The sequence below is a fragment of the Camelus dromedarius genome, chromosome 2 (genome assembly GCF_036321535.1).
Source record: "Camelus dromedarius isolate mCamDro1 chromosome 2, mCamDro1.pat, whole genome shotgun sequence".
Taxonomy (NCBI): domain Eukaryota; kingdom Metazoa; phylum Chordata; class Mammalia; order Artiodactyla; family Camelidae; genus Camelus; species Camelus dromedarius.
In genome coordinates this window covers 122,426,802-122,452,684 of record NC_087437.1, presented here as the reverse complement: position 1 = coordinate 122,452,684, position 25,883 = coordinate 122,426,802, and the positions used below count along the sequence as shown (strand labels likewise).

Here is a 25,883-nt window from a genome sequence, read left to right as displayed (position 1 = left end):
ATGGCTGTTGCACCTGTCCCCCTCTTTGTTGCAGCCCCTGCCCCTCTGGCTGAAGTGACTTCCAGGGGAATCAAAGGGCAAGTGCTCTTTTTCCCTACCGTTGCATTTTCCTCTTTTATCTTTTTGGGGAAAAATTTAAAACTAGGACATTCAAAAACAACTGCATATATAAGGGAAATTCTGAAGTGACTGTGTGTGCCTAGGGAAAAGGCACAGGCTCAGAAAAGACCTGAGAACTTAACTTTACACCCCAGGCTGATCCTTAACTCAGAGACAACAATCTAAAAAAACAAAACAAAACAAAACAAAACAACAAAACAAAAACACCCAAACCAAAAGCCAAAAAAAATAAACCAAAAAAAAAAAAACCAAAAACCAACTCTCAAACAAACACAATAACAAAAAATAGCAAACACTGAGAAAGAGAGTCTGATTTCCAGATTTACCACATTATTAGGTTAAAAAGGTTCCATGTTCAACAACAACAACAAAAGTCACAAGCAAACAATGAAACAGGAAAGTACGGCCCAATCAGAGGAAAATGAGTTAACAAATGAATTAGAAAATGAATTAACAAAAATTATCCGGGAAAAAGACCTGATGATGGATCTACCAAAGACTTCAAAAAAAGCCATTCAAGGACACATAAAGAATGAAGGAAAATGTGGAGAAAGTCAAAAAATAATGTATGAACAAAATTAAAATATCAATAAAAAAGGAAAAAAGAAATCAAAAAGAAATTCTGGCTGAAAAGTACAACAGCTGATATTAAAAACTCACTTAAGGGACTCAAAGACAGATCTCAGAAGGCAAAAGAAAGAATTAATGAACTTGAGAACAAAGGAAATTATCAAATCTAAGGAAAAGAAAAAAAAGATTGGGAGAAGTAAATGGAGCCTACGGGACCTGTGAGACAGCATCAAACAAACCAACACATGCATAATGGGAGTCCCAGAAGGAGAAGGAAGAGAGAAAGAGGCAAAGAGAAAATACGACGATACAGTGAATGAAAACTTTCCAAATTTGATGAAAGATATGAACATAAATACCCAGGAAACTCCACAAACTCGAAGTAAGATGAACTCAGAGACCACTGCCAAGACACACCGTAATCAAACTTGCAAACAAGCCAAAGATAAAGAGAGAATGTTGAAAACTGACTTGCCACATGCAAAAGAACCTCAGTAAGATCAACAGATTTCTCCGCCAGAAACTTGTGGAGGCCAGAGGACAGTGCGTCAGTGCATTCAAAGTGCTAAAAGGAAAAGCACTGCCAACTAAGAATCCTAAATACAGCAAAACTGTCCTGCAAGAGTAGGGCAGAAATTAAAACATTCCCAGAGAAACAAAAGTGAGGCAGTTTGTTACCACTAAGACCTGCTCTGTGAGAAATGTTCAAGAGAGTCCTGCAGGGGAACTGAAGGAACCCTAGATAGTAAATGCAAGCTGTGTGGAGAAACAAAGATCTCAGTAAAGGAAAACGTGTGGGCAATTACAAAAGCTAACGTCACCGTAACAATGGCTTGTAACTGCGCATTTTGTTTTCATCATGAATTAAAAGATTTTTTTTATCTTTTAAAAATATTTTCTAAGTTATTAGTCTGAAAGGTAGTATTGTAATTTGATTTTGTGACTCCACATGTTTTCTACATAAAGAGATTAATGAATTTTAAAGAATTATTAGTTTATGTTTTGAGGCATACAGGCATAATAAGCATTAGCTTTTGTAAAAGAGAAACGAGAAGGGAATTTAAACATTTCACTATTGAAAAAAAATCAATCAAACACAAGAGAAGACAGTAATGCAGCAAATGAGGGACCAAAAACGCTACAAGGCATAAAGAAAACAAATAGCAAAGTGACAAGAGTACAGGGCTCTTTATCAGTAATGACTTTAAATGTAAATGGGTTAAGCTCTCCAAAGACAGAGATTGGCAGTATGTATAAAAACGCATGATCCAACTATATGCCGCCTACAGAAGCTCACTTTAGACTCAAAGACACAAATAGGTTGAAAATAGAAGGACAGAAAAAGGTATTCCATGCAAATAATAACCAAAAGAGAGCAGGGTAGCTATTTTAATATCAGACAAAATAAATTTAAACCAAGAAAAGTTACAAGAAACAAAAAAGGAGACTGAATCAGTAATTTAAAATCTCCCAACAAAACAAAGTTCTGGACCTGACAACTTCACTGGTGAATTCTACCTAACATTTAAGGAAGAAGTTACACCAATTCTTTAGGGTCTCTTTCACAGGACAGAAGCAGAGGAAATGGCCCTAACCTATTGTGTGGGGCCTGCAAGACCCTGAGAGCTAAAGCCAAAGACACTGCAAGAAATGAAAACTGCAAACCAGTATCCCTTATAAACATTTGTGCAAAAATCCTCAACAAAATAATAACAAATCAAATTCAACACTAAAGGGATTATACACCGTAATCAAGTCGTGTTTATTCCTGAAATTCAACATGGGAAACTCCGTCGATGCAACACACCACATCAACAAAACGAAGGGAAAAAAGCCACACGATCTTCTCAGTTGATGCAGTAAAAGCATTTGAAAAGCAAAACCCAATACCCTTTCATGATTAAAAAAAACAAACAAAACACGCAAGTCAACACACTAGTAGAGGGAAACTACTTTAACATACAAGAGCCACACACGAGACACCCTCAGGGAACATCACACCTGAGGAAAGGCTGGAGACTTTTCCTCTAAGATCAGGAACAAGGAAGGAGTGCCCACTTCCCTTACACACAGCACTGGAAATTCTAGCCAGAGCAATTAGGCAAGAGAAAGAAAGAAAGGGCATCCAAGCCGGAAGGGAGACATAAAGTGATCTGTGTTCACAAATGACATGATCCTACATGTAGAAAACCCTAACGGGTCCACAAAGTATTAAAACTAATAAGTCAACTCAGCAAAATCACAGGACGCAAAGCCAGCACATAAAAATCAGCTGCGTTTCTGCACAAGGACAATCTGAAAAGAAAATGAAGAAAACAGTTCCATTTACAATAGAAAAAACAACAACAACAAAAATTAACCAACAATTCACCAAGCAAGTGAAAGACTCGTACAATAAAAGAACAGACATTGCCAAAAGAAATTAAGGAAGACACAAATAAATGGAAACACATCTCATGGTTATGCTCTGGAAGACAGTACCGTCAAGATGTCAGTATTACCCAAAGCGATCTACAGATTCAACGCGGTCTCTATCAAAATTCCAGACATTTTTGCAGAGATAGAAAAACCCGTCCTGAAATTCATATGGGATTTTAAAGGACCCCAAACAGCCAAAACCACCTTGGAAGAGAAGAACAAAGCTGAAAGACTTACACTTCCTGGCTTCAAACCTTCTGACAAAGCTACAGTAATCAAAACAGTGTCACACTGGCATAAAAACAGACACGGGATAGAACAGGAAGTCCAGGAATAAACCTCAGCGTGTACTGGAAAAGGATTTTTGACAATGGTGCCAAGACCATTCAGTGGGGAAAGGACTGTTTTCACAAATGACACTGGGAGTACTGGATTATCCACACGCGGAAGAATGAGTTGGACCCTTCCCTAACACCACATACAAAAATTAAACTGAAAAAGATCAGACTTAAATGTAAGACCGAAAACTATAAAACTCTTGAGGAGAAAACATGGCAAAAGTTTCACATCATTGGATTTGGCAATGATTTCGTGGATATGACGCCAAAGGTATTGGAAACAAAATATTAGACTTCATGACATTTTTTAAGTTTATGCATCAAAAGATACTATTAACAGTAAAAATGCAACCCACAAAATGAGAAAAAATGTTTGCAAATCAGACACCACAATAAGGGATTCATTTATCCAAAACTACAGAGAGAAATCCTAGAAGAATTAAAAGAACCAAACATCCTGATTCAAAAATTGCCAAAGGACCTGAATAGACATCTCTCTAAAGAACATACACAAATGGCCAATAAGCACATGAAAAGATACTCAATATCACTAATCATCTGAGAACTGCAAATTCAAAACTACAATTAGGATGGCTACTAGCAGAAAAACAGAACATAACAAATACTAGCGAGGCTGTGGAGAACTTGGAACCCTTCTGCACTTCTGATGAGAATGAAAGCAGTGCAGCCACAGTGGGAAACACTATGGCAGGTCCTCAGAAAGTGAAAAATGGAACCACCATGTGATCCAGCAGCTCTGCTTCTGGGCATACACCTGACAGAGGTGACACAGTCTCTAAGAGGGATCTGCACACCCATGTCTACAGCAGCATGACTCACAACGGGTAGCGTGGGGAAGCAGCCCAGTGTCCACCAGCAGATGATGGATAAGCAAAATGTGGTGTATACACACAGTGGAGTATTACTCGGCCTGAAAAAGGAAGAAAATTCTGACACATGCTACGACATGGATGAACCTTGGTGACAACATAATGAGTGAAATAAGGCAGAGTGAAGACAAATGCTGTGTGACTCCACTTATGTAAGATTCCTAGAGCATCTCAGAACTCACAGGAACAGAGAGCAAAATGGTGGGCGCCGGGGGCAGGGGGGCTACTGGTCAGTCACACGGGCAGTTGCAGTTTTACAAGATGAAAACAGCTATGCAGACGGACAATCACACAATATTATGACTTTACTTAATATCACTGAGTATACATTTCAAGTTGATTAAGATGTATTTTTACCACACACACACGTCAAAACCTACTTTTTCAGGAAACAAAGCCTGGAAGGTTCTATATGCAAACACTGGAAAAAACAAAATTGTGATTTATGAAATGAATTTGGAATTTCCTTGTCAGTGTATGACTTCTAAGAATTTGGCGACCAGCTCTTGGGATCCAGGGCTAAGCTTTCCCTTAAGAGTCCAAATAGATGTTCCTACCACAGGGCACTGAGACAAGTTTGCCACAAAGTCAGTGAAGAGGTTCTCTTCAAACAGAATATATCTTCTGAGGGGACCTGATAAACGCACAAAACCAGATTCAGGTGTCCTCTATGAAACTGCAGGCCTTGGCCTGCGGTCCTGTGCGCTGCAGGATTCGGAATCTCCCAGTCTCCCAATCCCCAACATGGTGCCTGTGGCACAGCACAGGGGGTCCCGGGGGCTCAGGCTGGAACCCGAGCACAGTGTGCAGCGTGCACACAGCAGGGTGACGGGCTCTCACCCGAGCACCTATCAGGTCTCAGAGCGTCTCAGCTCTATGACAGTCTGATGCTGCTGACTGCAGCCTCCCCACCTGGGACAGAAAAGTTGGCTTTCTTGTAGCTTCTGTCCTGGTGACCAGAATTTTAAACCTGCTGAGTTGAAGACTGCTCTGCTCTACTTGGCCAGGAGGACGAGCAAAAAGATGAAGGGAAAACCCTGGAGGGTCAGAGGATAAACGTGACGCCTTCAGGTGAAGCCGACGCTGCCAATAAAGGCTGCGGGCCACTCGTCCTCATGGGAAAACTCCAAGACACAGCCCTGGCCCAGTCAGACCCCCACCTGTATCAACCACAAGGGAAAAATAACTGCTCATTTTTTACAAGATGATTAGACCACGAGAAACGTGCGGGTGAATCAAACGTGGGAAATTTCAAAACGGATCTGAACGAGTGGCAGACTGCGGGAGGACGTCACTGTCTGCAGCCCATGTGCGTGACGCCAAGGGGTTCTCTGTCCATAACCAGCCCCCGTGCTCTGGGCCCTCACCCGCTGAACATGGCCAGGCACCCTCACCGTTCCGGACACGTGGTCGTGGTCCTCCACGCGCGAGCACATTTCCTTCTTCACCAGAAGCAGCTCGGACTCCAGGAGCCTCTGGCAGACTGTGAGCACGGACATCACGTCATCTTGCTTGCAAAGGCCTGCGCGGTTCAGCGTCACCAGGGCTTTGGCAGGCTGCAAGTCCGCCGGAGCTGGGCTCTGCAATGAGCAGAAAAAACCACAATGATGCCTGCGAACACGCAGCCTCAGACTCTGGGAGCTCCGGAGCCGGCTCGCCCGCCAGCAAGTCTCCCAGGGAAAGTCCACAGCTCGTGACCCACATCACACAAGTGGGGCAGGAGACCAGAGAAGCACATGCCCACAACAGGCCAAGACGTGCTGGAGGCTGGGGCAACCCCACAAAGCACGGCCTCCCGCAGACATCAAGCACACTGCAGCTCCTCCAGCTCCTGCCTGCACCCCAGTCCCCCTCCTATACTCCAGCTCCCCTGCCTGCACCCCAGTCCCCCTCCTACACTCCAGCTCCCCTGCCTGCACCCCCAGCTCCCACATGCACCCCCATATCCCCACCTCACCCAGCTCCCTGCACACAGAGGCTGCACAGCTGTAGCCCAAGGAGGAAGGACCCACCTGTGGGTCACCGCCATGGCCGTGGGGAGCCTCCTGCTCCAGCCCTTCATCACATGGCGCCTGGCACTGGGTGCTGTCGTCCATACAAGGGGGTGGGTGGGCCCCGCACACCTGCTCCCTGTCCAGCTCCTTCTGGCACCTCACAAACTGCTGGTGGAGCACCTGCAGCTGGCGGCTGAGGCGGCGACACTGTGCTCGGAGCCGCTGCAGCTCAGGGGGCTCCTCAGCGGCAGCCAGGGGCTGCTGCTCCAAGGCATGGCGGAAGCGGGCCACAGCCGACAGGAGGGCCTCCAGCTCAGAGGAGTGGGCCCGCCTCTCTTTGTTCACGGCCTCGATTTCTAGGTCTCTTTCTGCAATCTTCACGTCCTTGGCTTTCAGGGCAGCTTCAAACTCCCGGATCTGGGAGGCCAGGCCTTGAACCTCAGCCTCCCTGAGGGCTGCACTCTGCTCCAGCTGGGCCAGCCTCCGCGCGGCAGCCTCCTCCGCATCCCGCAGGCGCCCCTGCAGGGCCTCTAGGGCCTGGCCGTGCAGGCGCTCCTGCTCGCTCAGCAGCCGGCCCAGGGCTTCCTTGGCCTCCAAGGCGGTGTGCAGCTCGCCCTCCAGCACCTCGCGGGCCGCGGCTCCCTCTGCCTGCAGGCCCAGCAGCTCGTTTTTCAGGCTGCCCGCCCCGCCACTGTCACCGCCGCTGACCTCGTGCAGCGCCGGCCCCGCGATGGACAGCTCCCGCTGCAGCTTCTCGATGACCTCGTGGAGCTGGTCCACCTCCTCCGCTCTATCCTTCTGTAGCCGCTCCTGGTTCTCCCGCAGATTCTCAATAATGGATTTCAGCTCCTCAATTTCAGAACCCCTGTCACACATGACCTGAAGAAAAAGCACGTTTCAGAGGAAATTAAATGGCCGACTTCAGAATTTCCCCTTTCACCTTGCAGTTCAGCCTGAACTCACTCCCACAGAAGCGGAGGGACTCCACAGCTTAAACGACCAAACAGCTGTGGAAGCTGGCTAACAATGCCACCAAACAACACGAATGTCTGAAAACCACCCAAACATCCAGCTACTTCAGGTGGAGCGAAATGGTCAAAAAGCCACACGCGCCACCGCTGCCCTGCCGCCTGTTCAAATGCTTCGATTCCGGCCACGTCCTGCTGCTTCCAGACCTCACCCAACGCGGCTGCCCAGGCTCAGGGGACACTCTAACTTGGCCACATCTCAGTCACCTTTTAAATGTATTTTGTTAGCATGTCAACAACTTTGACGTGTTTGATTTTCCTAAAGGGGGCATTTAGATTGTAGGTGTCATTCTAACAGGAGAATAAGAATAAACGTGAGAAGTCGGGCTGGGGAATTTGCATTGGTTAGGAGTGTGAAAGAGCCAGCGCACGCAGCATGCTTTTCACACTGTGCGCAGCGGGGACAGGGGACTCGGCACGCCAGGTGCTGAAGGGTGCTTCTGCCTGTGCTATCTCACTCTCAACAGTTCGAAGGTAAGAAATGTTACTGCTCCTACTTTAAAGATGGGACAACTGAAATTTAGATATGAAGAATCTTGCCAAGACTGCAAAGACAGCAAATGGAAAATCAGGACAGAAACCTGTGTCCATATGGCTCCAAACTCCATTCTGTTAAGATTACATCACCAGTAGTGACCAAAAAATAAGAAAGTTCTAACCAATCTGTGTTCTAGTTAACAATTTTCAACCAAATTGTCACAATACTGTTTTGCTTCCTAAAACAGGCCAATTTTACCCTGATACCAAAACCAGACAGACATCACAAGAAAAGTACAGACCAATATCCATGATGAATACAGATGCATAAATTCTTAAAATACTAGTAAATAGAATTCAGCAAATATAAAAAGAACTATACACCATGACCAAGGGGAGCTTACTCCAGGGATTCAGGACTGGTTCAGTATTTGACAATCCATCAATGTAATCAACCATATTAGAATTTAAAATTAAACAAAATGTAGCATTTTTTAAAATTAAATGAACATATCATTTAAGATAGCACCACAAAAAAAATTAAGTACCTAGACATAAATCTAACAAAATATATGCAGGACATGTAAATTGAAAATTATACAACATCAATGAAAGAACTGCAAGAAGACAAACAGTCATACCATGTTCATGGATTAGAAGACTCAACATTGTTAAAACGTCAGTTCTCTCCAGATCAATCTACAGATTCAAAGGGGCCACACAGACGACCAACAGGCACATGAAAAGATGCTCAACATCACTGATCATCAGGGAAACATAGATCAAAACCACAATAAGATACCACCTCACATCTGTCATAATGAACATCATCAAAAAGAACACAAAATAGAAATGTTGGCGAGGATGCGGAGAAAAGGGAACCCTCCTACACTGTTGGTGGGAATGGAAGTTGGTGCTGTCACTGCAGAAAACAGTAAGGAGGTTCCTCAAAAAACTAAAAATAGAACTACCATATGATTGAGTAATTCTATTTCTGGGTATATGTCTGAAGAAAATAAAAACACTAATACGAAAAGATACATGTACCCCAATGTTCATAGCAGTATTATCTATAATTGCCAAGATACAGAAGCAAACTAAGTGCCCACCAGCAGATGAATGGATAAAAATGTGGTGTATACACACACACACACACACACACACACACACACACACACAGGAATATTATTCAGCCATTAAAAAGAATGAAACTCTGCCATTTGCAACAACATTGATGGATCCAGAGAGTATCACACTTAGAAAAGTAAGTCAAATAAAGACAATACTGTTATCACTTATATGTTGAATCTAAAAACAAAACAAATGAATAAATAAAACAAAAACAGACTCACAGATGTAGAGAACAAACTAGTGATTATCAGTGGGGAGAGGGAAGGGGGAGGGGCATGACGAGGTGGAGGATTAAGAGGCACGAACTACTACGTATAAAATAACTAAGCAAAAAAGATAACGTTGTACAACCCAGGGAGATGTAACCATTATTTTGTAATAACTTTGAATGGAGTAGAATCTATAAAAATACTGAATCACTATGTTGTATACCTGAAATTAACACAGTATAATAAATTGATTAGACTTCAATAAAAAATTTTTTTTAAATTGCAAACATTTCACCACCATATGGATGGCAAACAAGCATGTAGTAAGGTGTCATTAAGGAACTGCAAAGAAAAACTCCAAGGACACCCACCACACACCCATGGGAACGGCCACAGTGAAGAAGACGGGCCACACCAAGTGCTGGCGAGGACGGGCGCAGTCCTCGCACACTGCTCCTGGGGGCGTAAGATGGCAGAGCAATGGGCCAGAGTCAGGCAGTTTCTCTTGAGGTTAAACACACACTTACACGTGAATCAGCTGTTCTATTCGTAAGTATTTATCCTAAAGAACTGAAAACTTTTTTTCACACAAAAACCTACACATGAATGTTTACAGCAGCTCAACTCATAACTTTCAGTCAGAACCTAGAAACAACCCAAACACACCTCAGTGAGTGAATGGATACACAAACCACGGATTAAAGTATTAAAAGAATTAGTGGATGAACTGCAAACACATTGTGCTAAGTGACTGACAGCATTCTGCAAAGGCAAAAGCCGCAGGGCTGGGGGACAGATCGGTGGCTGCAGGAGTGGGGTGGGGGAACGGTGGCCACAAGGGGCAGCACAGGGCTCAGGCCTCCTGGGTGAGGGACTCAGTGAGGCGCCGTCTTGGTTGCAGTGGTGCTTACAGAACGAAACGCAGTTTTCAAAACGCATGGAACTGTACCCCGAAAAGGGAATTTTACTGTGTTGTGGATTTTTTAAATACTTTGAAATATTTATCAATAAGAAATGGTTATATTAAAAATAAGATCTGTCTAAAATTAACAACTGAAGGTTTCACCTAAAGAAGCTAGAAAAAGAATAGCAAAATAAATCCAAGGTACATAGAAGGAATCCAATAACAGAAATGAGAGAAATCAAAGAAATAGGAAAAAAATTGACAAAACTAGTAAAGCCAAAATTTGGTTTTTTAAAACATCAATAAAATTAATAAACCCCGAGAACAGAAAGATGTCAGAAAAAGAGAAAACACAGATTCACCAGTAAGAATGCAAAAAGGGTCATAGACGCCAAACTTACAGGTATTCAGTGACTTAACAGGAAATGGTTAATACGACTAATAGTTAACAAGGAAAGATTACAGATTCCTTCATGCCAAGAAATTTGACAATCTGGATGAAATCGACAAACTCCTTGAAAAACGCAACTTATCAAAACCAGCACAAGCTGAAACAGAAAGTCTCAACACCCACATACCTAATAAAGAAACTGAGTTCATCACCAAAATGTCCCCACTAAGTAGCCTCCAGGGCCAGATGGTTTCGTGTGCATTCTATCAAAACATTTAAGGGAAAAAAATCACATCCATTTAAATAACCTCTGTCAGAAAATGGAGAAAGTAGGAGAATTTCAGTTTACAAGCCCAGCAAAGTCTTCATACCAAAATCTGATAAAATATCACCAAAAACAAATACAGACTGGAATCCCTCATGAACACAGACGTGAAATCCACTAAAAACATCAGCAGCTCAGCCCCGGCAACGCACTGAGAGCCGCCCGTCGGCACCCAGCAGGGCTCGCCCCAGGCGAGGCTGGCTGAACCTCCCCAACCACCCAGTGTAACGCACCCTGTTAGACAACGAGAACAAGAACACAACCACTTCTGAAGAGTCGGAGGACGGAAGCAGAAACAAAAGGGAACCGCCTCAACCTGAGGAAGGACCGCTAGGAGACCTGCAGCTGACACCCACCCCACGTGGGACAGCGAGGGGGCGGGGCCAGGACGGCCGCCTTCAGCGGTTGTGCTTAACCCAGCACTGCAAGTGCCCGCCCTGCAATAAGCACCAAAACGAAGAGAATACAAAGACTGGAAAGAGACAAGGCAGGCTTTACTTGCAGGCAGTGTGCTCTTCTGCAGAGAAAGCCCCAGAAGTCTGTCCCAACACTACCAGTATGCGTGAGTTCAGCAAGGTAACAGGGTACAAGGTTAACACGCAAAAATTACACACATGCATGTGTGTAAGTGTGCTAGATAATGAAAGAAGTTTAAGTCTGTTTACAATAGTGCAACAAGCCAAAAATACTCAGGAGTGCATCTAATAAACGACGTTCAAGACCTCGTCCTTGAAAACTACAGAGTAAGAGGGAAGGTCAACGAAAAATGAAAGAAACACCACTAACCAGGTACTAGAATAAACAATGAAGGAAGGGACACTGTGTGTTGAGAGTAAGGGGCCAGCTCGTCCAGCAGCTGCTGGAGAAGCAACCACAGAAAAGAAAGAACAAACACGTCAGAAGAGGTCTGAGCAGCGGGGGGTGGGGGGGGGGGCAGGAGTGTTCAGTTTCCCACAAACCTGCAGACACCACGAGTCTACAAGATGAGAGTCTTCACTGACAGAAAATAAGGGCAGAAAATGCAACAAAACGTGGTATCCTTCGAAGAGTTAGAAGCCTAACAGGAGTTAGTCCTACAAACGGGATTTTGGTTTATTTATTGTATCAAAGCAAAGATATCATCAATATTTTCACAAAAAATTACAAATAGAATTACAGAAAACAAAGCATGTACAGACTGACATTTTTAGAAATAAACAAAAACCTCAAAGAAAGTATTTGAGATTATCTTTATAAAGCTTTCTACTCTTCTTTAATTTTTTTTGGGGGGGGTAGTTAGGTTTATTTATTTAGTATCATTTATTTTAATGGAGGCACTGGGGATTGAACCCAGGACCTCGCGCATGCTAAGCACGCACTCTACCACATGAGCTATATACCCACCCCCTAACGCTTTATATTCCTAATAGAACTAAAATATTTTCCTCATAAACTATTTTCAATATTTACAATACTTGAGCATTCGCATGGCCAGTTCTAGAGCACTGTGGACAAGAAGCAGATATAACCTCCTGTTTTAAAGGCATTCCTCTAAGTAACACAAAAGTATATTTTAAAATTTTGCCAAATAGATAAGGTACCAACACAGACCCTAACTTCCCCACAGCCTGTCACGGCGACACCTGGGGTCATGAGGAACTGCAGACAGACTCCTTGTCCCCGACGGCCCCACCATCCTCACACCTCCTCCAGCATTAATGACAAACCACTGTGACCTCGTGTAAGGACACAGGCGCCCCCGCTGACCCCCAAACACCTTACAAACTACTGAGAACGTCATGCCTAAAACATCAGATCAGACTGCGGTCCCGCGCAGCGCCAGGCAAGGCCCACCTCGCTGAGGGCGCCATAGCCCGTCCCTGCCAGCTGCTGCTCGTTCTGCTCGCTCACACACGTCATCTCCCTCTCCTTGTTTTGCAGAAATGCCTGTGGAAATAATAACAATAAAACATAACAATAATGCCAACAAAGCATTACTATGGGAAATAGTCCTGACCCTGCAGATGCCAAATATCCTAATCAAACAAGCCTGCAGTTCTAAATACAAACGCTCAGTTTGAAAATGTTTTTCTATTAAAGTACTTCCTGCCTAAAATGACATATTAGTTCAGCTTTTAAATTCAATTACTGCATTTTTCCAGGCAATCTTGTTTCAAAGCAAGCACCAAAGAGCACGCAAAGTGTGCCTGACCCACCACTCACCTATTAACTATGGACGAACTCCCACCAGAAGGACATCCAGGGACTAGGGATGGCCTAAAACCCTGTTTTCACTGAAGATATTTTAAAACCATGCAGATGCAACCTTGTGAGGAATGGGCGCAGGTGGCGTGACCTCCAGCTTCCCTGGAGGCGGTCAGTTCCTGCTCACCAAACCACCGCCAGGCTGCACCCACCGGCAACTCGTCCAGGTCTGATTACCATCCGCACTATACAGAGCCTGTTTTTCATTTCTGCCTCAAAAGCACAATTGCATTAAGGCAACAGAGAAGACTTTAAAACCGATTTTTCTCCCGCTGCTGACAGGGAGTGACCAGGAACCCAGAGTCCGCCTCTTCTAGAATGTGGCGCCCCCGTAGCGGCCCAGAGCAACACCATGGTTTCAGAGTGACGATTCATTCCCTCCTTACAGTGTCCGTCATTAGGGAAGCGCCTCCCTCTCCTGCAGCTCTGCTCCAACAAGAATCCCCCAAAGGCCCGATCAACGGTGCTGCAGGTGGGGGCGAGGCCTGGCGCAGGGGGCAGCAGGGCTCTGCCAGGCCCAGTGATACTGCTTTTCCACTAACAGTGCTAGGAAGCTGCTTCCACCGCACACATTCCAGAGCTGCCCCGAGCACCAGCCTGGCGCAGAAGTCACACATCTGCTGAGTCACCTGCCAGCACCACGTCCCTCTGACTTCAGAAAGAAGGTCCCGTGTGTCCGGGGAGGCCCGAGGTCTGACCCTGGGACTGACGCCTGGCACTCACAAAACCGACTGAACGTAGGTGTCTGCGGTCTCCCAGCTCACCTTCAGACCGGCACTCTCTTCCTGAAGTTCTCGGATGCGCGTGGCGGCACTGCTGTCCTGCACGCCCAGCGTCCAGTCCAGATGGAGCACTTCTTCGTTTCTGCTCACTAAGTCATGTTTAGTTTTTTCTAATTGTTCTTTTAAGTCCAGAACCTTGCATTAGAGAAGGTAAGCATGAAAAGTCACCTAATATTCTGACTTAATAATCATTGAATTCACTTTGAAAGATTTAAAAGTACACGCCAGAGAAAGCCATCAACCCCCCACAGTCCACACAGAAACGTGCTTATTGCAGAGACAAACAGTCATCACAAAGCACAAACTGTTCTCACGGACACAGACGTGCAGACGCTGAGCAGAGGAGGCTGCCCACACAGACCTCGTCCTCACGCTCCAGCAGCGCCCTCTGCAGCGCCTCTAGCCGGACCTCTGGGCCCTCAAGACTGCTGCCCGCAGGAGGTACCGGGCACTTGCCCTCGTCCAGCCTGGACTGCAGCGTGGACACCAGAAGCAAGTTGCTCATCTGCTGCTCCTGCAACGCCGCCTTATCCTATTTAAGAGAACAAAGACTGATTTTTAGGCAAGCATTTCAGGAAATCAGAGCCTCAAACCACTGTTTGTTATTAAAGCACAGACTGTCCTCCGCCCGCCTGGAGACACCTGCGTGTACCAGTCCCACAACCCACAGGCCCAGCCACACTCCGGAGCAGACGTCTGCCTGGTGGAAGGCGCACCCCAGGCAGACCACAGTGCAAACCCGGGCCTCCGCCACGAGAAGCTGTCCTCAGTAATTACTCAAAAAGTACAAAATGGTCTCAGGACTGTTAGTGGTTTAAAAAGATTGGACAGAACTTGCCAAGGAACAAGGCAGTGGCTGACAAGACAGCCATACAGTGAATATTAACAGCCCTTTAAAAAGGTTTCAAGGAGCTTTCAACAGGAATAAAAGGGTCACAACATATTAAGCGGGGAAGAAACAGGCGTCCAAACTCGTACATGCGGTCCAGCTTTGAAGAGGAAACGAAGGCGTTTTCCACACCCGCACTGCTGCCTGCTGGGGGAAGAAGCCGCCAGAACGCCCCCCGCAGGCAGAGCGGCCGATGTGCTGGGCGCCCTTCCCAGACAGCAAGTCCTCAAGGAGGGCCTTGGCTTCATCAATGGTTCTCAGCAGTATTTTCGAGAACCAAACACCCCGATAAAAATTCCCCTCCTTGAAGCAGGATTTTCTTAAGGCCAAACCAGTGGCTCCAAAATAAGGTTTCTCCCTGAGCCTCAGACTTCCAAGTAATCTTTAAACCTCCAGTGACACGAAATACAAGAAACTTCAACTCCCTCAGACTACATGCGTGAAGGAGGGGGTGGCGCTGACTGGAAAGGCCGTCCCACCCCCGCCCCCCTCGCTGAGACTTCCCGCCTCCCCTCCAACGTTCGGACGCCAAGGTCTGAACATCGCAGAGGCGCGTTCCAAGCTCCGATGTGAAGAACGAGCACTGTTGGTGTTATCACTGAGGAACTGACGTAAACTCCTAGCTCAAACAGTGAACTAATCACAACTGGGCTCCACGTAAAATATTTGACGAAATAGGCTTTTCAGCCTAAAATCTTGATCATTCATTTTATTACTAAGGACAAGCTCGTCAGGTAGAGGAGCACTACAAAACTGGCGCAAAGTGGTACACGCTGCTGTCACACGAAGCGTGACGCTGGGATGTGACAGGAAACGCACAATTGGTTTTCATCCACCTCCTGGCACGGAATCCTGACACCCTTGGGGTCTCCGGCGCAGTGGCGGTGATGAAGGTGCCTCGGTACTCGTGACAAGCCCCTCCCGCCACATCTGAGTCTGTGGTACTGAGCGGACATTCAGGGAGACCCCAGGTCACCTAAGGATGGGGGCTGCTGGGCAAGTGAGCCAACCATGTGATTAAAGGGTCAGAGCTTTCCATCTCGCCCCTGACCTCCGGCGGGGAGGGGGCTGAAGGGTGAATCAATCATGGCTGCATGAGGAAGTCTCCACAAAAACCCAAAAGGACAGGCTCCTGGGCTTCTGGGTTGGTGCACCCCTCCCCACACCCTGCCTTCCACACCTCTTCCATCTGGCTGTTCCTCAGTTGTATCTTTTTTCTGATAAACCGCTCATCTAGTAAGTAAAATGTCTTGAGTTCTGTGAGCCACTCTACTGTATTCGTTGGACCCGAGGAGGTTGTGGGACCCTTTGATCTACGCCATCTGGACTTGAGATGGACGTCTGGGGGCAGGGGCAGTCCTGTGGGTCTGAGTCCTTAAGTTGTGGGGTCTGACGCCACCTCCTGGAAGACGGTGTCAGAGCGGAGCTAAGCTGTAGAACACCCAGGGGGGTCGCTGAGGATGGGGGACCTCACCTCTGGTGCCCCGAGTGTCATAAGTGTGGCGAGGAGTGCCCACAGGGGTCAGAGCCAGGGCTCTGCAGCTCAGCCCCACAGAGCAACGGGCCAGGAGCGCCCCAGAGCCGCACACCCTGCTGGGACCCCCACCCCGAGCACGACGGGGTGCTCACCTGCTCCAGGTCCTGCACAGTTCTCCTCTGTCTCTCCAGGTCTTCCTGGAGCTGCACGAGTCTCCTCGCGGTGCTGGCATTTGTCTCCTTGAGACGTCTAATCTCCTCTTCCTGGATTAGCACTTGTCTATCCGCCAATTCTTTCTTTAATATCAACTCATTAAGTCCATCTGATTTTTCTCGCAATTTTTCTTCTAACAATTCAACCTAAAACAACCAAAAAATGCTTCATAAATATTGGAAAAAAATCTTCTAAGTTAAAAAGTGCACAACGAAACTGCAAGGAAATCGACCTCTACGCGGTTTTCCAGACCTGAGCTGCATAGAAAGGCCTGGCGAGAGCGCGCGATGGAGTTCTCCCAGTAAAAAGACAGACTTTGTTAGTAAAAGAACTTAATTTGGCAGTATGGAGCAGACGCCCCTCAGCAATCACAAGGGCCAGGTGCGGTGCAGCTCAGCCCATCCCAGTCTCCAGAATCAGGCTGTGTGAAAACAGCCACCCTCCAAAGGCCACACACCTGCGATGTGTTTGCACAACAGCACAGAAACTGCAAAGCTACGGGGAGCGGCCAGGTTAGCAAGGGCCTGCGGTCTCCTGTCTGCATGCCCGCCCTGGCCCTGACCTTCTGCAGGATGGCACCACGGGGTGGGGGGACTGGGTCTCACTTCTTAACAGCTGCGGGTGAATCCACAATTGTCTCAAAGTAAGTTTGCGTCTTAAGAAGAAAAAGCACATCGACCACAGCTAAACAGACAGGAGTGGCAGGCAGATCCCGCCCCAGGCAGAGGAAGCAGGACAGACAAGCCGAGAGAAGGGTCCTGTGCACCCCTCCCCGCGTGGCCGTGCAGTGGGCGGGCGGGCGGGCGGACACCAGCACGGAGCTCCCTACCTCCTCATCCAGCTGCGTCCACTGTCGCTGCTCACAGAAGGAAAAGCATTTGCAAAGATAAAGCTTAATACCGTCGCAGAGAACAGCCCCCCACAGGCACAAACCCGCGCGCGGGGCTGACTCACGTCGCTGTCGCAGGGGCCCCGGGGCTGCAGCCTGGCTGCCTGCCGAAGCTGCTCCTCCAGCCTCTGAATCTCCTGCTGAAACTCCTCGCGCTCCTGCTCCCTCTCCGCAGCCTGCTCCTGTCAGAGAGGCGGCCTGTTGGGACCCTTTCCTCTGAGCACCGTGGCACCCACTACACAACCCCGCCCCGAGAAGACCAGTGCGGGTCTCAAGCGAGAGGGCGGAAGGGTCCCTTGCTGTGGGCACCATCAAAGGGTGGCCCTCGGGGGACCCAGGGGGCTTCTGAAACGTGGGCAGGATGGAAAGACAGAGCCACGGGGCTGCAGGTGCCTCCTTGACAGCGGTGGGCTGGGCGCGCAGTCCTACACCGGGGCTGTGGAGTGGAGCGTGGGCACCTTAACCCTAACGTCACAGCGAAGAAGTTACTTAAGGACCTGGGGAGAAGTTCCGACTACAATTCGACCCCAAAGAGATCAAAACTCTTACGTCCATGAACTGGCGCTGGCGACGCAGCTGCTTGTCCAGAGAGCCCATCTGCTGGCTCAGGGCAGAGAGCTCCTCGGCCTGCCGGGCACACGCCTGGTGCCGGGAGAGCTGCTCCTCCAGCTCGGCCTCCAGAACCCGCATCTGCGCCAGCAGAGCCGAGCGGTCCTTCTCACACTGCTTCCTGGCCTCTGACTGCTCCTCTGTGAGAGAATCCACCTCCCTGCGAAGAGCTGCAGGTGCAGAGAGAGCAGGCGGGCGCAAGCTGAGCTCAGGGTGCCTGTTCCCACAGAAACACAGAGCATCCAGCCGCCAGGGCAGCCCGAGGCCTCCCGTCCCCCACTCCCGCAGGCGTGTGACCTGACTGAGGATGCACGGCCGCCTGGAGAGGCCGAGCCCACAGCCTAGGAACAGCCACGACTCAGCCAAACACCCACTGAAACGAAGTCTAGAGTTCCTACAGATACTAACTAGCCTGTAAAGAACAGACAAACAGCCAGTCCACGCTGTGCAGCACGGGGAATGACATTCAATGTCTGGTAGTGGCCTACGGTGGAAAAGAATCTGAAAACGAGTACATGGTGTCCGTGCACGACTGAAGCTTGTGCTGCCCCCGACAGGACACAGCGCTGTGAGCTGACCATGCTTCAACACAATACATACATACCGAAACAACGCTGAGCGCGTTCACAAAAGGGAAGGGAGGGGGAAGAACCACACCTTTTATTTATTTACTTATTTGTGTTGGGGGGGAGGTAATCAGGTTTACTTACGCATTTGTTTTTAATGGAGGTACTGGGGGACTGAACCCAGGGCCTCCTGCATGCTGAGCACACACTCTGCCACTGAGCTCTACCCTCCCCCTCAATTACTACTTTTAAATGAAAATCAGCTAAAATGCACATTTTTAAAGCCTGAGAAGAGAACACATCTTGGTGTCCCCCAGTGACAGACCAGGTCACATACACTCTCCACTATGGAAACACACACTGTGAATTAAACCTGCCCCCGAGGGAGCCCAGTCCCTGGCAGACCGGCCACCAGCACAGGGCTCACTAAGCCGGGGATGACAAGGCCACAGCCCAAGGGGAAACTGCAGGTTAATAAGCACCTATGGGAAACAGTTTTCCCTGTGTGGGTCCTGACGTGTTGAAACAACCCAGAAACTGCAATATTAAGTTCATAAGTTTGTATCTACAAGTCATTAGCTTTCAAAAGTTAATTATTTTAGTTTGTAAAAATCAATCTTTTATAGCAAAGTACCATCACCACTGATATAACATTCTCAATAAAATTCCATGCTAGTAAGTCAGCAACTATGGTAAATCAGGCTTAAACATGCAGCCAGAGCAACGTCATTCCCAGCCCTTGGGGACTCAAAACGAGGGCTCGTGTGTCACTGTGACACCCGACACCCTGACAGCACCACCTTCAGGACTGAGGAGAGGCGTCCATGCAGCCACTGAGGCCACACTCGGGCTGAGTCCAGAGTCGGGAGGCTCCCGGGCCAAGCGCAGGACCCCGCCCAAGGACAAGCATCGCAAGACGTGGTCCCTGCAGCAGCAGCGTAAGCATTATGAGACCGACGCCTGCCCGCTTTTACGTGCTGAATACTGAAGATCAAAGTTATCGTTTTATGTAACCGTTTGCCACAAAAGCTCTGAAGCACTTTTTTTCTTTAGTAAAAACTTTCCAAAACCCGACGCAAACACAGCGCATCACAGAAATAACGCGTTTGTTCTCACAAACCTGAATCCTTGTGTGCTACAGTAACAGGAAGGCCTGCAAATGAGAACACACAGCATTTTCAGGGATGAAAACAGAGAACAGGAGGTCTGGGAGTGAAAGTCAGCAACAGAGAAGGGAGGGTGGCAGCAGCAGGGTCCCGGGAAGCGCTGGGGCCTCATGTGTCTCTAAATTTGTGCATCTCAGTAACATCTGTGCCCCCAGGATCCAGATGCTGGTGCTGGGGTGCGGCCCCACGATGGGGTTCGTGCCTTGATGGTAAAGGGGCCCACGAGCTCCTGCCCTCCTAAATGGGACGGACGGCCCAGAGAGACGGCGCCTGTGACCCGACAGCGGCTCCCACTAGGAGGCAGCTCAGCTGGCGTCTTCACCTTGGATTCCGCCGCCAGGACCATGTTAGAAATGCCTCCAGCAGCTGGGCCGCCAGGTCTCTGGCATCAGCCACAGCAGCCTGGACGGACTGAGGCCCCTGTGGGCCCCGGCTCCCAGGGGCTCTGGCACCGACGTTTAAAGACGGTAAGGAAAAACACAGTACAGATGGCATCGCCCTGAAGGCGCCAGGGGAGGTCCAGGCCCAGGTGTGGGTGGATCAGGGCCTGCGGGCCAGTCCAGGCAGAGTCACTGGGGCCTTGGGCAGCCGGGACGAGGCTGCTCCCCGGCTCAGGGCTGTGGCCGCTCAGCCGGCCCCGCACTTCGTGTCTCCCACGGGGTCCCGACTCTGACGCACTCACACCCGACGCAAGGAGGGTGGGCTGCAGGCGTGAGAGGTCACGGTAACAAACACGGGTCTCAGACGGGACAGGCCAGGGCGCTAATACCTGGGAACAGGGCACTGCCCACTGGGACGTGAGGCCCACAGCACGTGTGGACAGGAAAGTATCAGGCAGAAGAGACGACGTTGAGGAAATAATGACGGACAAAGCCCCGGATGCAAGACGCCGGGCCCCCGGCAGAGCGGGACCTCCTAGACACAGTCCTCTGACACGTGAGAACATCCCAGCAAAGAGAAGCGCCTGAAAACACCCGCAAAGACACACGACCGACACCTCAGCCGAGAGCGGGGTGCCAGAAAACGACGTCTGCGGTCTCGAAGTGTTAAAGGAAAGGAAATCAAGCCTAGGGCTGCATCTTCCAGCCACCACTTTATTTAAGGATGAAAGTGAAACACGGAAACTTTCAGGTCCTCAGGGTCTTGAAAGTGCCCCTCACAGTCCTTCTCTGAAAGAGTCCAGTCCACAGAGTCGGGGCGAAAACCACCCCCCATCTCACTGCCACCAAGGGAGCACCGTGCACACGACAGGGACTCGCGGAGCACACGTGCTCTCACGCTCACACCCCCGTCCCTGGGCCTAGCAGAAGCCGGAGGGGAGAGAGGACCGGTTTCCATGCTGGGGGAGCAGACGGCCGCACGGTCAGCAGCGGCCAGCCGCCACCCCTCAGCGGCGAGGCGGGAGGGGAGCGAGTCCCAGGAAGCCCCGAGGAGACACAGAACAAGAAGACGCCGCAGGTCAGATTTTAATGAACACCACGTCCATAAGGGACACAACCCAGAGTATAAAAAAGACTGAAAGTGAAGGGGTGAAAAAAGACGTCCCAGGGGAAAAAGCAAGCAGGTAAATTTTTTTAACATCAGAAATTTACATCAAAAAATGGAAAAGAGACAAAGGGAAGTTACACGTATTACGAGAAAACTGAACAAGAAGATCAAGTCTAGAAATGGCCACAGACAGTTTAAATAACTCGTGTGGACAGAAATTAAGGCAACGGTACAATCACTCTTTGCTTCAGGAGACTGCAGGCCTGTCAGGCTCACACGTAGACACAAGACCAAGGGTTAGCATGAGTCACAAGTCCCACCCCAGAGAGGTGACAAGGACAAAGGCAGAAATTAACCAAGCAGACAAAACAGGAATTTGGTAGTTTATCAATGAGAAAAATTAAAGAGAAGAACTTGGAGGAAGAGAAATGAGTTTCCTGACTGGCGGGGATGGAGCACGCCCAGACCCAGCTCAGCACAACCCCCGAAAGGCAGCGGCTCCCTCAGGGATGAGATGGGGCAAGGGCCCCCACACACCCCCATCTGCCTGGTCGGGAGAGGTCTGGGAACCTGGACCAGAACTCACGCAGAATCACATCTTACAGACCCGCTGATGACACCGCCTGCAAATGTCACATTGTAAGCTTTTTGTTTAATTGTCTTTATATTAAATATTTTAAGATCAAAACTAAGAATCTAAAACTATCATGAACTACTTTTGCTGGAACTGCGTCTTCCTAGCTAAAGTTAACATTAGGCGCTTAGTTGGCGACTTTAAACAGAACCTTAAAGCAGCCCTCATTTTCTTCATGGTTTTGGGCTGTTTATCTTGTGAAACGTGAAGTAAAACGGAGTCGCCATGTCAAGGGGTTTGAACGCGGAGCCCGGGCCACTGAGGAGTGTATGGTACACATGTGCCCACAGGGCGCAGCCGGGAACTTCGGAACCAGGCCAAAGCATGGGAGTCCAAGGACTCGGCCAGAGACCTCACCTGCCCCTTGTTCCCGTTAACAGACTCATCCTCCCATACGGGACGGACGGCCTGAGCGCCTGGCACGTTCAGCCCAACTGGCTTCTGCCTCCAGTGAAAATTCCTTGTAAGGCAAATCTGCCTTCTGTGCCTTTAAAAGCCCCAACTTTGTTCCCCAGGGGGAACCGAATCTCTCTGCTCCAAATTGCAATTCTTCGATCCCAAATAAACACTTTCTGCTGCCTTACTGCCTTGTGGGACGTCCGGGCTGACACTGACAACCAGGCGAGCAGTGTTCTCAGCATCTCCTCTCGCTGGTGACCAGGCCTTGTGGAGAGCTGGGCACCGGCCATGCCCCCTGGCAGCCTGACCCTGAGAAGCCCACGCCCGCACCCTCACCTCCTTCACCTTAGATCTCCAGCCCACGAGCCAGCAGCTCCACCCGCAGCCCAGCAGCTCTATGTCCTACCGGCTTCTCTCTCTCCCGCTGCCACGGTCATGGCCTCCTTCTGGCCCTGCAGCGCGTGGTTCTCCTCCTGCAGCTCCGCCAGCTGCTGGGTCGCCCGCTGCAGCTGCTGCTGCAGGCCCTCCAGCTCCACCACCAGGCTCCGCTCACTCGCCTCCTTCCGGCCCAGGGCCTCCTGCAGGCCGGCCTTCTCCTCCTTGAACCCCTCGATGATGCCTGCGGACAGAGGACAAGGGGGACACGGGGGACACAGCAGCTGAGGCCCCGCTGGGAGCTGAGCGGCCAGGCCTGTGTCCTGCTCCCGCACAGATGGCTCGGGCCGCCTGCGGGCCAGTCGAGCGCCCGGCACACGAGGCCTCCGTGGGCGCCAGACACCAGGGCCGCGGGTCACCGAGGCCACAGCCCCTCCTGCCAGGCTCACCCCCCGCCTCGTGCAGCTCCAGTGTCAGCCGGGTCTTGGCCGTGCTCTCGGCGTCCAGGCACTCCAGCAGCTCCTGGTGCTTTCTCACCACCTGCGCTGTCTCCTCACTCTTGCAGCTGAGCTCCCTCTCCAGGCGAGAGTGGATCTGACGCGCCTCCTCCAGCTGCGAGACACGTTTGACGATGGGATTCGGTACCGAAAGTGATCAAAGCTTCACGGACACTGACAGGATGCTCCTCGCACAGAATTCGGGTGAAACCACAAATACCCCGTAAACAGCAACGTCAGTGTGTGCTGCCATGTCAGTCACTAAATAATCAACACATTCTCAACACAGAAAAGCTCTGTGCCCGCAGACAGACTGCCTGCTGCTTGCAAACACTGCCCCCACGTGCGTCTGTGGGTGGCACTGAGGGGAGAGCATCTCAAAGGGCCCGGGCAGGGACAGGCCACCTGGTGACCTGCAGGTGGAGGGCATGGAAGGGCTCGGTCACCACACCGAGCAGAAAACTCACCGCACCTCCACTGCCTGTGTGCGACTCTCCCTCCCCAGCTGGGTCACCACGAAGCCCCTCCTACGCTCCCCTGGTGGGCACGTCCCGTCTGAGGCTCCCAGGCCATCCACACAGGCTGGGGGCCCAGATCAATTTCTCAGTTCAAAACATGCACACACAACTATCCTGACAGAAAGCTCAGCACCTGGCCTGGGCCCCTCCGCCCCCTGCGTGTAACCAGCTCTGACCCGCCCAGGGCCTGGCCTCTTAAGGAAACCTGTCAGCTTCCCCTTGACAACAGCCCTGAAGCGGCCTGGCTGCCGTGGCCCCTTCCACAGCCCCCGCCCTCTCGAAAACCTGCCCGACTCCAGCTGGCCGGCCACCACCTGCTCTTCCTGCAGCCAAAGGCCCTCAGGCGGCCCCCACCACCGACCCCGACCTGAACAGGGCCCTCCTGCCAACCCCCACCTCCCACAAGGCTCACCCACCTCACCAAGCCTGCCCGCTGCCCCCACGGAGCACACTGGTGGGGGCAGGACTTCTGACGAGCCAGCGAGGCCCCCACACACCCGCGCACGAGCACAGATGCGATGCAGGGCCTGGCGCCGGGTCAGACCTGCAGGCGGGATGCCTGCCCACAAGACGCACCCGAGAGCATCTGCTTCCATTAACTGCACTTGGGAGACAGTCAAAAGCACCTGATGACTTCTCAGACGCAGCCCAACTCCGTCCAGTTTTTGAGAGAAGATGGAAAGAAACTGGAGGAGAAACGTCTGAGTTCAGCACTGCTGACCTACTTGCTTTCACTGCAGGGGCAACACTTTCTCGGTTTTTCTGAGATGGCAACAGCCTCACGTGAAAACACTCATCTTCTAACCGGACAACTTCGGAAAAAGGTCTCTATTGCCTTCCACATTTTCCTATTTAAGGTCTTCGATAATTTTCTGAAATTTTCTAAAAAGTTAACAAAAACTTCTCATCTTCGGTAACAATCTCTAAATACAAACATATTCAATGTGGAATTAAACCAGTGTACGAAGTACACTAAAGGCGGGTGGACACACATGCCCTAAAGTAAGTACACTGAGGGTCTAGTTTTCATCCACAGCAAGCATCCTTCCTCGAGAATTTCGGCTGAGGAAAGACTCCTACTTGAGGAAGCCACGTGGGTGAAATCTCTGGAGTAACAGGATCAGGACGGCACCAGCGGGAGACCCGGGAGAAGTCAGGGTCGCCTGGGAGGGGACACTCCCCGCCTCGCCTGCAAACCAGGAGTCAGGAACGCTGCAGGAGCAGCGCCCAGCAGAGCGTCCAGGGCAGCTGCCGGCCCCGCCGCCCACTTGCTCAGCACCTCCCTCTGAAGAGGACCAACTGCAGGCCCCACGTGGGCACGTCTCACCTGCCGCGTGGAGTCCAGGACCATCTCCAGGAGGCTATCGACCGCCAGGCCCAGGCTCCGGTAGACCCTCCGGATGGGCTGTTCGCACTCCAGCGTGCTCTCCGGGCTCATGAAAAAGCTTTCGCGGATGTGACTGCTAATCTCGGCCACCGAAGACGTCTCCGCACACTCGGGCGAGGTCCGGTCCAGCTCCGGCGGGGCCGCGTCAAGCCCAGGCCACGTCTCATCAGGCACAGAGGCTACGACGTGAGCGGACAGGGGAGCTGCAGGCGGACAGGCACCCCCACCCTGCGGAGCGGCCTTGAGCGCAGGGCCGCGGTGCTTACCTGCGGGCGCGTCGGGTGGGCTCTCCTCCTCCAGGCATAGCCCCACGCGCTCGCCAATCCGGCTCCTCAGAGCGACGGCAGCCTCGAGCGTCTCTCCAAACAAACCCAGCAGCCTTCTCAGCGCGTCCCGGAGAGCTCTCCTGGGGGGTGTGCGGCAGGCGGCATCAGCCCAGACCCCAGCCTGCCGGCCCCAGGCAGGGGCCCTGAGCCACACACCAGCTGCACCCAGAGCCGCCTCACAGCTGCTCTCCCCTCGGCGGGGCTGTATGCGCCCAGCCTGTCCCACAGGAGCAGAGCCAGGCACCAACGTGGCCACGCAGGGTTCTACCCTCTCGTGAGACACCTCCTCGAAAGTCAGAAGTCACACCTAACCCACTGCCAGTATGCACGGTGAGCACTCCTGGTGCCTCCCTCTGGGGCCACACGAGCCTGGGAGGTGAGGGGCTCGGTTTCTCACAGGATCACAAGACAGTCTGCACCCTACCTCTGAGCTGCATCCTTCTGATCCGGCCCTTCCAGCTGGGGCTCATCATCTGTGGCATGGTGACCCCACTGGGGACGTGGTCCTGCCCCCGCAAGACGTCACCCCATCCATTCACAACTCACATCCCTCCCTCGGGCCCAGCACAGAAACTCCACTCAAACAGGAAGAGCCACCCCTCGGGAAGCGAAGCTCCAGGTGAGGGACA

The 25,883-nt window shown here is 50.4% G+C and overlaps 1 protein-coding gene across 1 annotated transcript in view; it reads right to left on the bottom strand.

Annotated features, from left to right (window-relative positions):
- Window positions 1–25,883, bottom strand: part of PCNT (pericentrin) — a 64,922-nt gene that overhangs the window by 11,201 nt on the left and 27,838 nt on the right. Inside the window, exons 12-23 of the mRNA XM_064477240.1 lie at window positions 25,195–25,334; window positions 24,869–25,107; window positions 22,976–23,138; window positions 22,558–22,770; window positions 17,839–18,068; window positions 17,355–17,471; window positions 16,340–16,546; window positions 14,183–14,353; window positions 13,804–13,956; window positions 12,629–12,721; window positions 6,349–7,209; window positions 5,731–5,916 (exon numbers count right to left, since the gene is read on the bottom strand). Of these exons, the coding sequence (XP_064333310.1) occupies window positions 5,731–5,916; window positions 6,349–7,209; window positions 12,629–12,721; window positions 13,804–13,956; window positions 14,183–14,353; window positions 16,340–16,546; window positions 17,355–17,471; window positions 17,839–18,068; window positions 22,558–22,770; window positions 22,976–23,138; window positions 24,869–25,107; window positions 25,195–25,334 (2,773 nt within the window). The remainder of the gene's footprint in view (window positions 1–5,730; window positions 5,917–6,348; window positions 7,210–12,628; window positions 12,722–13,803; window positions 13,957–14,182; window positions 14,354–16,339; window positions 16,547–17,354; window positions 17,472–17,838; window positions 18,069–22,557; window positions 22,771–22,975; window positions 23,139–24,868; window positions 25,108–25,194; window positions 25,335–25,883) is intronic.